Source organism: Drosophila guanche, unplaced genomic scaffold (genome assembly GCF_900245975.1).
Source record: "Drosophila guanche unplaced genomic scaffold, DGUA_6, whole genome shotgun sequence".
NCBI classification, from domain to species: Eukaryota; Metazoa; Arthropoda; class Insecta; order Diptera; family Drosophilidae; genus Drosophila; species Drosophila guanche.
The window spans coordinates 2,962,581-2,978,184 of record NW_022995748.1 but is presented as its reverse complement, the minus strand read 5'-3'; the positions used below and the strand labels follow the sequence as shown (position 1 = coordinate 2,978,184).

The 15,604-nt window shown below is 46.2% G+C and overlaps 1 protein-coding gene across 2 annotated transcripts in view; it reads left to right on the top strand.

Annotated features, from left to right (window-relative positions):
• Positions 1-15,436, top strand: part of LOC117584156 (protein decapentaplegic) — a 32,727-nt gene extending 17,291 nt beyond the window's left edge. The window contains exons 1-3 of one of the 2 annotated variants that reach the window (XM_034272917.1): positions 6,825-8,179; positions 10,738-11,667; positions 13,275-15,436. In XM_034272917.1, the coding sequence (XP_034128808.1) occupies positions 10,752-11,667; positions 13,275-14,197 (1,839 nt within the window). In that variant the 5' untranslated portion in view covers positions 6,825-8,179; positions 10,738-10,751 and the 3' untranslated portion in view covers positions 14,198-15,436. Of the gene's footprint in view, positions 1-6,824; positions 8,180-10,737; positions 11,668-13,274 lie in introns of those variants that run through there. The other variant, XM_034272918.1, reaches the window with a different exon arrangement.
• Positions 15,437-15,604: the final 168 nt, after the last annotated feature.

Genomic DNA, 15,604 nt, shown 5'->3' with positions numbered 1-15,604 from the left:
AGTACGAGACTACGAGTACGGATGGGTATGTAAACTCTTATGCCTTCCCTTGCCAACATCTTCACTTCTTCGCAGTTCCCATGCTGTGGTTGTTGTTGGTCTGCTTGTTGCCTCATGCTCTCATCGCCACCTCGTGTTGCGTTTGTTTTGTGGTTTTCGCTGCGGTTGTGCTGCGAATTTATGGCGACAAGGTGACAGATTCTCGATCGATTTTATCATCTTGGCAACAAAGTTCCCAGCCCAACTATGTATTTGGTTCCGACTCTAGCGCTGAAATGCTGTTGAGGGAGATCTGCGATGCGTAGACCTCTTAGTTTGAATATTTTATGGCATTTTTGATTTGGCTGTAAAGTAGCCAGAGCTAATGCCGGGAGCATGGAAAATGTAACATACCTTAATGGCTGTGCTGTCTGTTTACTCTCCGAATTGAGGTCTGACTGCTGAGTTGAGTTGAGCCATAAACTATGGGAGTGAAATAAAGTGAAGCAAAGAGGAAGTAAAATGGCCATGCTTAATATTTGTACTAGCAAATTCTTAATCTTAGCATTGCAAAACCCCTTATGCTCCTCAAACTTATCTCAAACATGCATATAAAGTCTCAGCAAACTCGCTTTGATCACTATTGCCGGCAGCCATGTGGCCACACACTCTACCCGAATAGTATGCGTTCGAGTCAGAGTTCAATTAAAGTAATAGCCCAACTCGTATCAAAATGGTAACTAAAATAAAGTATTGATACATAAAAATCAGCCATAAATATGAGGCAACGCTCATGTAAGTGGCGATTATTGCGCCATTACGATTAGTTTATGTACTAACAGCCACGAGTACAGGGCAACAACAACTGGAAGTGAGTGTTTACAGCCAGCAGCGGAGAAGAGAAGACAAAGTAAATTAATGTGTTCTGTTGCGGTATCCGAAATAGTTTGTGTAAACAAAAGGGTTCTTCTCCTACGCTAGATCTCGAGCGTGGCAGCGTGGCAGCGTGGCAGCGTGGCAGCGGGATAACGGTAAACGATATATGGAAAGATCTGAACCTGAACTTTGAGGGGGATTCGACAGGAGATTGAGACGTCTGCTTAAATATTTATGAAATCATAAAATTTGATGTTTCCCTTCCTCGTGGCACTTGACACTAATGCCGCCATTTAGGGAATTTGTCGAGCCCAAAATCCCCTCTGCAGTTGCGGTGCTAATGATGATTTTGATGTGCAGCGAATGGATTGGCTACAGGCTACAGGCTAACGGGGCCATTTTCATGGCGATTACGTGAAGTACTCGCCTTATGCCAGATATACATAGCGGATAGCGGGACCCTTCCCCCGCGTTCGATGTTTGTTTTATGCCCGAATTGTTGTTTTACAATTGCTGTAAATAAATAGAGGCCGCAGATCAAAGACCTATCAATTAGCACCAGCTTCGATTATGTTGCATGCTGCAGTTGCACTTGCTGCAACCCTGCCCCACCCCGCGATCCTCATTTTGTTGCAATTCACACCCAATTAGTAATAAATTTGAATGCATGCTGCAATATTCCCCCCATTCGCCACAACAGTTATGGGTGCCATTAAGTTTTATCGATGGCGCTCCGCTCCGCTCCGCTCCAGCTCGGAGTTCCTTCGGGGGCCTTCTCGCGGAGCCGATTTGATTTGTGGCCCACTCGAGAGGGCTGGCAGCCTATTCACCTTTGATATTCTCACACGTCCCCGAAACACACAAAAAGATACGTGAGCTGAAGGCCCAGCCAAACTTAATTGCAATTGACTTTTAATGCTCATGCGGGCTGCCCGCTGTGTTAATTCGAATTCAAACTGTTTCCATAAACTGAAGTGGCCAAGTGGGAGCCATGTGGTCATGTCCCATCTGTAAGCATGGATGATAGGCAGGATGAGAATGCATACCGATCCGCACTATACCCTGGAAACAACTGCATTGTGCTCTGAGAGTAACATCCTTGAGCAGTTTTCAAGATCCAATTCCAAATTCAGTTCAACGAACATTTAAATAAATTCTATTCCATGTGCGATATGTTATTTTAAATACAACTTAAACTTGGGTAATCAATTAAGGAAAGCCTTCACAAATCTAAAAAGAAACAAGAAACCAAGTCGTCAATGTATTCTCTCTCCAAATTATCCATAAAACCCACAGAAATAAACCCAAAAATTGTCTTTGCTGCCATAATTGTTCGTAGTTCATTTGAAAGACTCCCTCCCGTGGGGTTACAACTGCAATATGCCGAAAGAAATTATTAACTGGCGCTAATAAAATGCTTCACAGTATTCATTTTGTCCGCTTTTGGTGTTGGGTTACCATCAAGAATGCATAAATCAAGCGTTGCCAGGCATCGATCCTGATGGGTAAAGGCCAGTGGCGGAGCGAGTGGAGGAGGCGGCGGCATTGTTACCAATTTATAAACAAACAAACGATTCGGACGACAACAAAAGAAGGCACATCGATGGGCAAGCATCAAATTACAACAAGATCGGGCACCAGATCCGTGGCCACAGCCCTCCACACCGTCTTACAAAACGTTTTCCGAAGCGGTGCACACAAGGATCAGCTTTCACAAGATGCAACTTAGACTGTGAGTCCCCAGTCGTAGTGGCAGTGGCAGTGGCAGTTGCAGTTGCAGTGCAGTTTACAGCCAGTTTGTCATTCATCAAACAACGAAACACACAATAATAACGTTTTAATTGAACCGAACAAAAGACAAAGCCAACAAGAATCCAGATCCAGTTGAGCAACAATTGACAATTGTCCGTCTGGAATCAGACTCGGATCGGATCGGATCGCAGTCTTTCCATTATTCTGTCTGTTTGTCTGCAGTTTCGCGGCTGCCTCTGTTTTTGTGCCCCTGTCTCTGGCAGTCTTTGTGTAGCTGTATCTGTATCTGTATCCGTAACTACCTCTGCCTCCCTGTCTTGTTTTTCTGAAGTGACTGTGACTGTCACCTTTCCATCAAGTTGACGGCAGGCGGCAGTGAAAGGCTCTGCGTTGATGTCCACGTGCCAAGCGGCATTGTTTAGACTTATTTTTTCAGGCTGCTCAAAGTTAATTGATTAGCTCTTCATACGAACAAAATACTGTGTTATTCCAGCAGCGAAACAAAGCGAACAAATGGATAAAGGATCCCCTAATGAGGTTTATTTGTGGCTGAATTACTGGAGGGTGAAACTATTCTTTCATTCTGCACAGCATTGGCAACCTGTAGCCCAGACGGACTTACTCTCTCTTACTAGTCTCCACCTTCAGTTGCACATGAGAGTAACTCCACGAGAGCCCTCATAGTTGAAGTCTGCCTCCGGTGCAGGACAATTAGGATTCACTCCCCCGTTGCGTGTCAGGGGAAACAGAATGCAAAAAGGGATCATCATGGTCCTGCTGTGTCCCAGGATCAGGCAAAGGGAAAAGTAATGGCCTGGCATGTGGTCAGTAGACAGCCGTCTCCTTCTCCTTCTCCCTCTCCCTCTCCGTCTCGTTGCCCGTGCCCCTCCGAACAGTGTCAGGGAGATTTTGCGCTGAACTGTAAGATATTTTTGCCAAGCACTTGCCGCTGCGGGCCGAGTCGTTTACAAATGACACACGAGCCGAGGGCAACAGTTGATAAATGAACTGCAGCTGATAATGTATTTCGTGTTTCGTATTTGGCTGGGCAGTGAAAGTAGCGCCGATGGTGAAGGTTCAGGCTCGAGTTCCAGGGATGCCAAAATCTGCCTGGGAGATAGGCCTGGCAGATAGCGATTTGAGGTGGTCCAAGCAGCAGGGCCGTGCAAAAGGTAATTAAATGCTATTAAAGTTGAGTGGAGAGAATGCCAGCATTCCAGAGAGCAAATGTATCTGTATGTATGTATGTATCTGTATCCGTATGTGTATCTGTTTATCTGCTGGATGCAGTGAGAGTGGAGTTGCCGAGCAGAATGAGCAGCAAAAGAAACCAAACAAAACGAAGGAGGAGCTCAGAACACACACACACACACACACACACACAACCAGAGTCAAACACACAAAGACAGAGACAGATAAAGATGGGACTGGGCGACAGACAAATCAGACGGCGGCGCTCGACGATTAACATACAAAAGGATTTCGAAGAACTTTGGATCCCGCCTTCTTCTCATTGTGTCTGTGCGAGTGGAGTGGCGTGTCTGGGTGTGTTTTGTTTCTCTGAAGTCAGTCGCTTCTTGTGGTTCGTTTCTCGTTCCCTCTGCTCTGCGCCAATGGGCATGATTCACTTTGGCGCTGCTGGGCTGGGCATCTTTTGGTGAGGCAGCCAAAGTGACGACGGAGATTCTTCAAGGTATTCGGTTCGGTTTTGAGCAAACTGATTCCTAAGCCACACACCAAAGTGCTTACTAACTGCTTCTTCCGGTTAGGGATAACTGACAAATTGCTTGGAAATATGATGCTCTGCTCTGCTCACAGTCCGAACTGGGGGAGGAGGAAGTCCGAACGCCGAACGCCGAATGCCGGACAGACGGCGGCAAGTGAAGTGAAGAGCTGGACTGGAACAAAGGCTACTTAAGAAGCCTTGGCGCCAGTTACACCGTGAGTGTGTGTGTGTGTGTGTGTGTGTGTGTGTGTGTGTGTGTGTGTGTGTGTGTGTTCTGGAGAATAGCCACAATGTCTGGCAACGCTTAATTTGGTCAGCAGCCTCCGGTCCAGACGTCGCGACCAAGCGACGACGCCATTGAACGTGCACAGATCCATTGAGAAGGTATCCGAGACACTTCAGTGAGGTTTCAGTACATGCGAAACGAATAATGTAACACCCTAACAGCTTACAGCTTACAAATATCTGTTGGTTTCCTACTGCAAACATCGATAGATGCATCTCAGATCTGAAAGACAAACAGTTTGTGTACCCCTTGTGGGTTAAACTTGTACCTTTATATGCTGCAATGGGCTGCATCCAGTCCTGTAACTCAACAGATTCCTCCATATTGCAGCTAATACTGCTACAGAGAGTTTTTCTCGAATATTTCTTGGCATCCTCTGAAGTCCAAGGCACCCACTGAGAGCCAGTCAGCTCCACCTACCGAGATTCGAGCGCCGTCGTCGACGAGTTGGCTGGCTTGCAGCACCTGCTGTAGCAGCAGCAGTAAAATCAGCCACAACAACCACAATCTTTTGTGGCAGAGTCACGTTGGCTGCGCATGCGCGGGTGTTTTCAGGTTGAGTCGAGTAAAGTAAAGAGTCATCTCCGTGAGCAGGGGAAGGGGCGGGCAGCGGCCGGAGGAGAAGCAGAAGAACAGCTAAAAAGGAAGGCAGTTAAAATGCATTCAGCTGCAGGGCGATGGTATTGGTGCGGCGCTATCTGTGTGCGCGAGTGTGAAAGAGCCAGCAAGTGTCAAGCCTATGGCGGCCGCTGCCCTTTTTTACCTCTTGCCAACCAATAAAATTATACTAATTCCTGACTTTTTGATTTCATTTTCTGTTTGTGGATGTATCTGTGTGGTTGCTAAGGATTTCGTTACCTAAACACACACAAGCAGACAAATACACATACAATATAAATGTGTTTGTACATGTGTGTGTACGCACAAACACCCGCAGAGTCATAGACACAAACACAAACACAGACACAGAGTCTTGAAGAGAACACAGCTCGACTCGGGGGCTCTCGCTCACTCCTGTGGCAGTGCTGTGTCCACGGCCCATGGCCCATGGCCCATGTGCGATCCGATCCGAGCGATCTGGCTGCCTTTCTGGCTGGCAGCTTCAGACTCCAGCTTCAGGAATGCGCGATCGCGGCCAGCCGAGACAGTTCGGTTTCATACTTGGCTCACTGCGCTCGTGCAACACCCCGAAAAGAGTCAAGGTTCTTAAATGTGCCTGCCCCTCTCTGCTGGTTTGACTCTGCAGGAACACGGATTAAGGCTTTCGTAGTCGCTTAGTTGCACCCTCTGGATTTACAAAAGTGAGTAACAAATTGTCAGAGCGAACTAGCATTCAGCTATGCAAATATTAGGCAAAATAGTTCGATTCGTGTTGGGTACAAATGTACAATAAATTTCCTCAAAATAATAAGATTAATTCCATCGCAAAAGAAAGGTATTTAAAAGTTTAGTAGAACAGATTTAAAAAGTTCCTAAAGCCAAAATTGGGCTACAATAAGAGAGCTGAGAATATTACTCAACGTTCTGGCATTTTATTTCTTATAAGCCACCCTCAACGAATCAGAAAAAAGTATGGAATGAAATTTGAGTGCGCTCATCTAATGATATTTGATATGCATTACCTACCGTATTGCCATATTTATCTACATTTTATCCTCGGTATGGCTCTATCTGGAAGATAGATATTATTACTAAAATAAATTGCATCGGTGTGATGTTCATAATATGGTTCTTCTTTCACTCGAAATTCTGTCCTAAACTCCACTTTTATGCGGCAAGCCAACCGACTTGACGGCCGAAATGAGTGAGAATGTGAGTGGAGTGAAAGAGAGAGGCACAAAAGACGAAGAAGATTTTGACGTCGCGCTGGCTGGCTGGGAAACTGAAAAGTGGCGCTAGACAAGGTGCGTGATCATGATCTTCTCCCCGATGACCGATAATGATCATCCCGATGACGATGATGATGATGATGAGGAGGAGGCAAAAACCAAAACTTTGAGAGGGCGCTCTCGTGTGGTGCGTCGGCTCTTAACGTCTGTCTCTCTCTTTCAAGTATTGCTCTCAAAGTGGAGCTGCCGATGGCGAGAAACGAGCGGTGAAGAGCAGCAGCGCTCGAAAGCCGAACACGAGCGAGCCGAAGAGGTTTCGCTCGGGTGTTACTGTATCTGTATCTGAGTATCTGAATCAGGTAGAGGTAGACAGAAAGGCGTTAGTCGTTCCACAGCGCTGATCGAGTTTAAAACTATTCCGCTGCACGGAGAGCATAGGGCGGAAGCCAAAGTAAAAACTTAACGTAACGAAAACACACATCCAAAAGCTTTTAGCATTGCTCCAAGAAAATCGTACTGCGGCGCGTCGAAACCCAAGCGATATAGAAAATTGGATGCAGAAACAAAGAGATCGATGAGCGGTGTGGTGTGGTGCCAAGTGGTGCGTGTGTGCGGTGTGTGTGGTGTGGAATGGAATGCCAACCGACAAGTTGTAAAGGGAAACCCTGAAATCCGAACAGCCGCCAGCCAGCGGCAAACAAAACTGTGAATACGAAACAAATACACGCAGCAGATACTGACTGCCCAAGAGATACAGATACATCTCTTGTCTCTCGCGTGTGAAGTGCGCTTCGAATAAAGCAACAACAAAAAGCAACGGCAGAAGCAACAACAATTAATCTGCATAAACAATTGAGGCTCTGGCTCTCCTTGGAAAAAATGTGGATTACAGCCACAACACGGCCCCGGTGCCGCGGCGAGTGCTCGGACAAATGGCAAGCGGGAAGAAAGTAACTGAATCCGAATGACAAGTGTATCTGCCAGATACTCACTGGGCAGAGTGTCATGTGCCGCGGCATTCCGACCACAGCAACAACACGAAGCACAACCGCCCTGCGCCTGGAATGCGGCAATGCAATTTTCAACAAGAACTTGATCTACTTCATCTACAATTATCGCAAGCGAAAAACCAAACGGAGATACAGTAGCCCAAACACGCACGCCACAGTAACAGAAACAGAAACAGATACACAATTACAGGTACAGGTACTGATACAGATACAGATACAGATATAGATCCAAATACAGAGCGAGTGAGAAGTCCCTATCAGATATTTACACAAACGTGATTTATTTGAAAAGCGAAACGAGAGGCACAACAACATTGCTAGCACTGAACGGAAGCCTCAAGTGCCATAAACATCTGTAAATTGTGCAAATATATCGGAGTGTAACCAAAAGCCGCACGGCGCGATAACGCACTCGCACTCGCACTCACAGTCGCGGTCGCAGTCGCCGTCGCTGTCGCCGTCGCAGACGTTATAAATTCAGTGGAACGAAAGGTGTCAGCCCAGGCCCGGCCCAGGGACCACGACAAGACCCCGACCGACGAGACAGTTGGTCGCTTTTATTTTGCTTACTTTTCGGGCAATCCATCAATATCTCTCTACATACAAACGGCGCTCAAATTAACGACTAAACACATGTCGTATAAATACCCACAAATACGGGCCCACAAAGATCCAATATCAAGCGATATCATTCAACCATAGGAAACTTTATAAGACTGAGGTGAGTGCCGTACCAGAGCTCAGAGGGTTTTTCTTCTCGATATGCATTATTTTCTGCCGCTTTTCCTAACCTAACCCCTCCGCGGAGCCTAAGCTTATGTAAATGTGTCAAAACCCCCAAAAAAAAACACACACACACACACAAGAGTGAAAATCTAAACTTGGACGAGCTGTGAGAACCGCTCACAAAACTGAACCATTGCATAACCAGAGTGGCATTCGATATGGAAAATTTGATATTGTTTGGGGGAATGTTTGCGGGGAATGCCATGTGGCTTCCAGGGAGAGTGGATATACAATTTCGAGTTGTTCTTTGACTGCAAAAGCTGGACAAATATTATTTGTTATCGGAGATTCAAGAATTGCTGTCGAGTTGAATTATTCACAAACTTTCTTTCAAACTAGAACCAAAATAGTAGTTTTTACTCTCCGAAATAATTAGTTTCGGCTTTACACCTGCTAATCCATACCAATATATTTGTTATAGAGAAGGCGTGAGCCTCGTGCACCTATTCAGTCTGGAATCGCTTGCAACCCCTAGACTTAATCAAAATATTTCTCCACGTACATCATAATTGAATTTAAGGACTATCCAAACTTCCGAGAATTCGCTTGACCTTTGTTGGCCCGCACAATAAAGTACCGTTCTGAAACGAAACTAATCACTTTCGAAGATGAGACCCTCTTAAAAGGTGGAGAATAAAAAGAGATGGTCACATAAAAAGCGGCGGCAAAGACAAAACAAAAACGTCAATATCCTGGGGACATAAATTATCCAACGAAATATAGATTTGGATGCCGTTTTTTTTCTATTGTGTCTGAATCTTTGGCCCAGCGAAGGTTTTGTCTACGTTGGCGTTTATTATTAACCAATCTAATTGCTGACGTTGTGCGGCATAGATACAAATGTTTGCTGCAATTGCGCGTGTGTGTGTGTGTGTTGATATTGGGCAACCGGAATGGAACGTTAATAAAAAATGTGTCAATTTGCGAAACATTTCGAAATTTGAACTTTAGCATGGGCTTGCGACATTTCACAGATCGAATAGAGGCAAGTCCGCGTTATAATCCATTGAATGAACGAGCTTGAAATCCCAGAAATCCCCCGGTGGGCAGGTAGACCCGCTACGAGTAAGTATGTGGGAAATGCTGGAAAACAAAAACTAAATATAGGAGAACATCAAACTGAAACTGAAACCACACGCTAACCACAGAACCTGGACAATTCTGGGAACGTATTAAAGACAAACAACAAATTATGAACAAATCATAAACATATTTATGAAATTCACCCATTTCATTCACCGTTCCCCCGCTCCCCTCCACTGCGATCTCCCTCCCTCTCTCTCTCTCTCCCAATTTCCAATCCGTCTTATCAGAGCTGGAAGATCTTTTTTAGCCCTCACCGCCGGATGAGGACTGGAGGGCTCTGCTTTCTGCTTTCTGGTCTCTGGGACTGCACCCCCCAGCGTGTGCCATCTTCCATTCTCTTCCCAATTTAACAATTTTCGAAAAATTCCTTTTGCGCCCAAGCGCCCTGTCATATAACAAATTTTTTAGTACAAGATAAGATGCGTATCTTTATGTGAAGAACAACATGTAATTTGTTCTAGGTGTGTGTGCCTGTACCTTTTGGGCGCATCTTGAGATAAAATCTTGAGAATTTATTGCCTATAACCAAAATATATAGAATACTTCTAATAATTTTCATAAATTTTCCAGATAAGTGGGTTTTTAGTTATGATTCTCTGTGTATTGCCGCCTGTTTATAAATCAAGGCGCAGCGATAAGAACGCGGATTGAAACCTCTCTAATAACCGAAAAACTTGCATCGAACCCCACATGGGATTGACCAGGGGGGCTGGCAGGGCTGGCAGGGGCTGCATGGAACTATATTGAATTTCTAAGCGTAGACATAAAACGGGGCACAGCGAATGCTTTTGGTATGCCGATATGGCCCAGAAGATCGCGTGTCAGCCCGAAAGGTGCAATGTCCGCCCGGATTGCAACACTTGCAAATGGGAATGCAAGGGAGGGAGGTGGCGTTGGTGGATATAAGTGTTTTAGATAGTGCAGCAGACACAGATAGAGAGCACAGCAGAGACAGTAACAGTGCCAGTGCCAATGCCAGTGCCAGTGCCAGCCATTTTTTAGTTGCACCTTTCACCCTTGTGGGCCATAAAAGTTTCGAGGCAGGGCAGGGCAGGGCAGAGCAGGCGCTTCTTGAAATGTGCCAAGAAGAGTGCCCGAGTCCCAAAGGAAGTGGCTGCGCAGTCGGCGTCGCCCGCAGCAGCGCTGCCCTTACCTGTGGTACCTGCCGAAAGAGCCCGATCGTGTGCCGCTCAGTCGAGCATCGCACGTCGTCGGGCACACACACACACACACACAGAGGCAAGCAGAGTGAGCGAAAGAGTTGGACCTGGCCCGTATAGTCGTCTCGCTCCAGCTCAGGGCTGCACTCAAACGCTTGAGTGAAAGAGCGGAGGATTGATCGATCCGAAGAGTAACCCTTTCCGACAAATGCTAAACCATTTCTCCCATGTTTCTGTATCGTTTCAGAGTTGCAAGCGACCATGCGCGCATGGATTCTACTCCTCGCAGTGCTGGCGACTTTTCAACCGATCGTTCAAGTTGCTAGCACCGAGGATACGAGTATATCCCAGAGATTCATCGCAGCCATAGCGCCTAACCGTATTGAGCCATCAGCAGCAGCAGCAGCAGCATCAGGAGCGGCTGTGGCAGTGACAGCAACGGCAACAGCAACGGCAACAGCAACAGCAACAACAGCATTAGCAAAAGCATTTAATCCCTTTAACGAATTGCTCTACAAAAGCAGTGATAGTGATAGTGATAAAAACCATCTAAATAAAGGCCCGAGGAGTAGCAAGCACAAGGGCAATAGACATAGCAAAAGTGACGCGAATCGACAGTTCAACGAAGTGCATAAACCAAGAACAGACCAATTAGAAAATTCCAAAAATAAACCTAAACAATTAGTTAATAAATCCAACAAAATGGCTGTCAAGGATCAGACACATCAACATCAACAGCAACAGCAGCAGCAGCAGCAACAACATCACAAGCCAGCGACTGCGCTAACATCCACAGAATCTCATCAATCCCCGATTGAAACAATCTTCGCCGCTGATCCCGCCCTGGCGCTTGAGGAGGAGGTGGCCGCCATCAATGTCCCCGCCAACGCAGGGGCCATCATCGAGGAGCAGGAGCCGTCGACCTATAGCAAAAAAGAACTCATTAAGGATAAACTGAAACCAGATCCCTCAACTCTAGTCGAGATCGAGAACAGCCTTCTGTCGCTGTTCAACATGAAGCGGCCGCCCAAGATCGATCGCTCCAAGATCATCATACCCGAGGCCATGAAGAAGCTCTACGCCGAGATCATGGGCCACGAACTGGACTCGGTGAACATACCCAGGCCAGGTCTGCTGACCAAATCAGCGAACACAGTGCGGAGTTTTACACACAAAGGTGAGTTTACCCAACAACATTAGAGTATCCATTAAATCGAGGATCATAGCACGAGTACAAACAAATAAAATCGAGTTAGTATCGTCATAAAAAGGAGTGTGAAGGAGATAGTATCCGAAGTAGAATGGAAAGCATGGAAAGATTTGTCAGCTGTCGCGTATCTAGTCGAATATCATATAATTTGTAGCCTCATTTCCAGCATTAATGCGCACCAGAGACAGAGATGTTAAGCTGTAATTATTTGATGGGAAAGTATGAACATAAAAACCTAGTTTACCTAGAGATATTTTCCACCTGCTCTCACTCTCTGTCCAGCACATGTGCCCTGGAAAAGGATTCAATGCATCTTCTTGGATTGATTTCCCCACGTAGTTTTCACTCATCGGAAACGCGTACTTTCCACTACTAAAATGCGAATGAAGAGCGAAACTGGAAATTCCCCTGAAATACTGTTTCATCTAAACGTTTTGCATACCTGCTCGAGTGTATCATTCACGCAAGCGAGAAAACTGTGGAATCACGTGGAAATTCCGCAGCTTTTCAAAATGAACAGATCGGGTCGCAGGAGAGGGTCGCAGGCGAAAAGGACAGTGCGTCCTTTTACCTGCAGTGCCGTTATGCGTGCCCAAAAGTGACCTTGAAATTTTTCAGAGGAATTACACCCGGAATGTTTAGCGCATGCGCTAAATGGCTTTTATATTGTATTTGTAGAAATAACAATTATTATTAAAACGTATTTCGCATTATTTTCCGCAGGATTAGAGGGACGAACAATAAAGCAGTCAGAGTAGGGCAGGTTAGGTTAGGCCGGGCTCTCGAGTCCTGAGTCCATCGTGCACACACATACAAGTAACAGGTAACCAATCCAGTCCAATCCAATCCATGCCAAACCGGCAGGGCAAAGTGTCTAAGGCAAAGTGTCTAAGCCTCAGTTTGGTTTGCCTCGCTTCAGTTTTTGGCTGCGGATTCGGATGCGGTGTCCGCAATGCCAACTGCAACATCATCTGCATCTGTGTTGGGTTTCGGTTCTTGATTCTCAAAAGAATTTACGACTCTTTTCCCTTTTGTATGCCTTGTGTGTACTCGAGTGGTAAGATGGCAGCGACAGCGGCATCGGCATCGGCATCGATTCAAATTAAGATTTTTCGGCAAGCGCGCAGAGTTTGCACCTTGCCGGATCCTCAAACGCAGACCAGGGTGGGCCAGAGTCTTTAGCGCAGGCGCCAGTCATAAAAAGGCGGCTGGACAACTGGAACGTGCGATTTTCGACCTGTTCCCTGAGGAAACTGCCATGCATGCACCTTCCTCTCTAGTAGAGGGAGTATTTAAGCGGGGGTACTTATAAGTTCAGGTAGAAACCCGTAGAACACGCTCGAATGTCTGTCTGATCATCTGCCGTGGTACGCAAATTCAGTCAGTTTTTATGTCCCCACTGATCGAGGATGTTCCATTTGATCCAGTGGATTATCCTACTTGATTCCCTGATCCGCACTTATATCGCGACCCCGTTATCCCTGATCCGGATATTGCTGTAGTCCTCTGCGCTGATCCCACATCCTATTGAGACTCGTACTCAAACCAAAACTCTCTTTCTCTATTAATTGCAGATAGTAAAATCGACGATAGATTTCCCCATCATCATCGGTTTCGGTTGCACTTCGACGTGAAGAGCATACCCGCCGAAGAGAAGCTGAAGGCTGCCGAGCTGCAGCTGAGTCGGGACGCGCTTGCGCAGACGGCGGTGACTTCCACGTCGGCGAACCGGACACGGTACCAAGTGCTCGTCTACGACATCACCCGTGTGGGCGTCCGGGGACAGCGCGAGCCGAGCTATCTGCTGCTCGACACGAAGACAGTGCGTCTGAACAGCACCGACACGGTGAGCTTGGACGTGCAACCTGCCGTGGATCGGTGGCTGGCTACACCGCAGAAGAACTACGGCCTGCTGGTGGAGGTGCGGACGATGCGCTCACTCAAGCCCGCTCCGCACCATCATGTCCGTTTGCGCCGCAGCGCGGACGAGGCGCACGAGCAGTGGCAGCACAAGCAGCCGCTGCTGTTCGCCTACACGGACGATGGGCGGCACAAGGCGCGCTCGATACGGGATGTGAGTGGAGGCGGTGGTGGTGGTGGTGCTGGGGAGGGTGGAAAGGGCAATGGGGGTGGCAGGAATCGACGGCACCAACGGAGGCCAGCGAGGCGCAAGAACCACGAGGAGACGTGCCGCCGGCACTCGCTGTACGTGGACTTTGCGGACGTGGGCTGGGACGATTGGATTGTGGCGCCACCGGGGTACGATGCGTACTACTGCCATGGCAAGTGCCCGTTCCCGCTGGCCGATCACTTCAACTCCACGAACCACGCGGTGGTGCAAACCTTAGTCAATAATCTCAATCCAGGGAAGGTACCAAAGGCCTGCTGCGTGCCCACGCAGCTGGACAGCGTCGCCATGCTCTATCTCAATGACCAAAGTACAGTTGTGCTCAAGAACTATCAGGAGATGACAGTGGTGGGCTGTGGTTGTCGATAGATTCGACCGAGCCACTGCATACAGAGCCGAGTGTAAAAAGAGAGACCAATCGAATGAATCGAATGAATCAAGAGTCGAGAATCGAGAGTCGAGAGTCGAGAGAGATCGTGAGCGAGAGAGCATCAAATGCTGTTTGGTTCCAAGCCGTCAATGCTTTAAACACAACGCAAACAAAATGGACTGAATATTTGAATTTTAAGTGTAAATCGTTAGACTTTAATTGTACGAGTATATATGGATGCAGCCACAACCCCGAAACCCATGCCCCCCCCCCAAGCCCTATCGAGCCACCTTGGAGTTGAACCAACTCTGTCAGTTTCCACAGCTAGGCTTTGGAAAAGCATTGATCAGAGCAGAGCCACCTGTAAATAGCCGCCATGCCCAGCCACCAACCACCAACCACCAACCACCAAGCCCATAGCCATCGAGGATACGCAAGTATTTCCGCAGCTGCTGAGAAGAAAACAAAGTGAACAAATTGTATAAAAATGATAAATATATAACTACCATCTATGCGAGTGCATGTGCAGAGAAGGAGAACTTTTCCACTAGCCTTTTTGTTGTTAATAACTCTATAAAGGAATCACTTGTAAATTTACTAGAGCACACTCAAGGCGATCAATGGAAAATGAGTTGAAATTATTTGGGAAATATCCACCCGATATGCACACACACACACATGTTCTCTTGTAAATGTTCTGTTCTAAATCCTTATATACCCTATATGCAATACACCCACACACACACACACACACACACACACAGAAGCATTAATCCACGAAACGGTATTTAAACTTCGTTCCGAATCCAATGTAAACGTAACTGTAAAATAATAAAAAGATGTTAACTTCTAAGCTAAAAACTATGCTCTATAAATATATACAAATAAATATTTACATCGTTATGCGTTCTAAGCTAAGCTCGAATAAATCCGTAAACGTTAATTAATGTAGCCATATAAGATTGAACAGTTAAGCTCAGCATGTTGAATAAATTAGTAGAAACGAAACGGAAAACCAGAAAAACAGAAAAACAGAAAACCAGAAAAGAAAAACCCCACAAACAAACAAAAAAACAACTGAGAGAAAGAGCAGAGAAACTCGAAATGAAAATATCGATTCGTGCCTGATGTTGCAGAGCACGATTTGTATATGTATTTTTTCATATAAACTTTATTATTTTATTTATTTAAAAAACAAACACACATATTTTCGATGATGGATGCAATGGAGCGACGAGGAAAAAGAAAGAAAGAAAAAATATAAGAGAAAACAATTTATTAAAAACTATAAATATTGAAGTTTATTTTCTCATTGGGCTATTATGTTCGGAATAAACTTTGATTGGAGGAAAAAGCCAATATATGAGTTGAGATAACCTAGTCTATGTTCGCCTCAAGTTAACAGT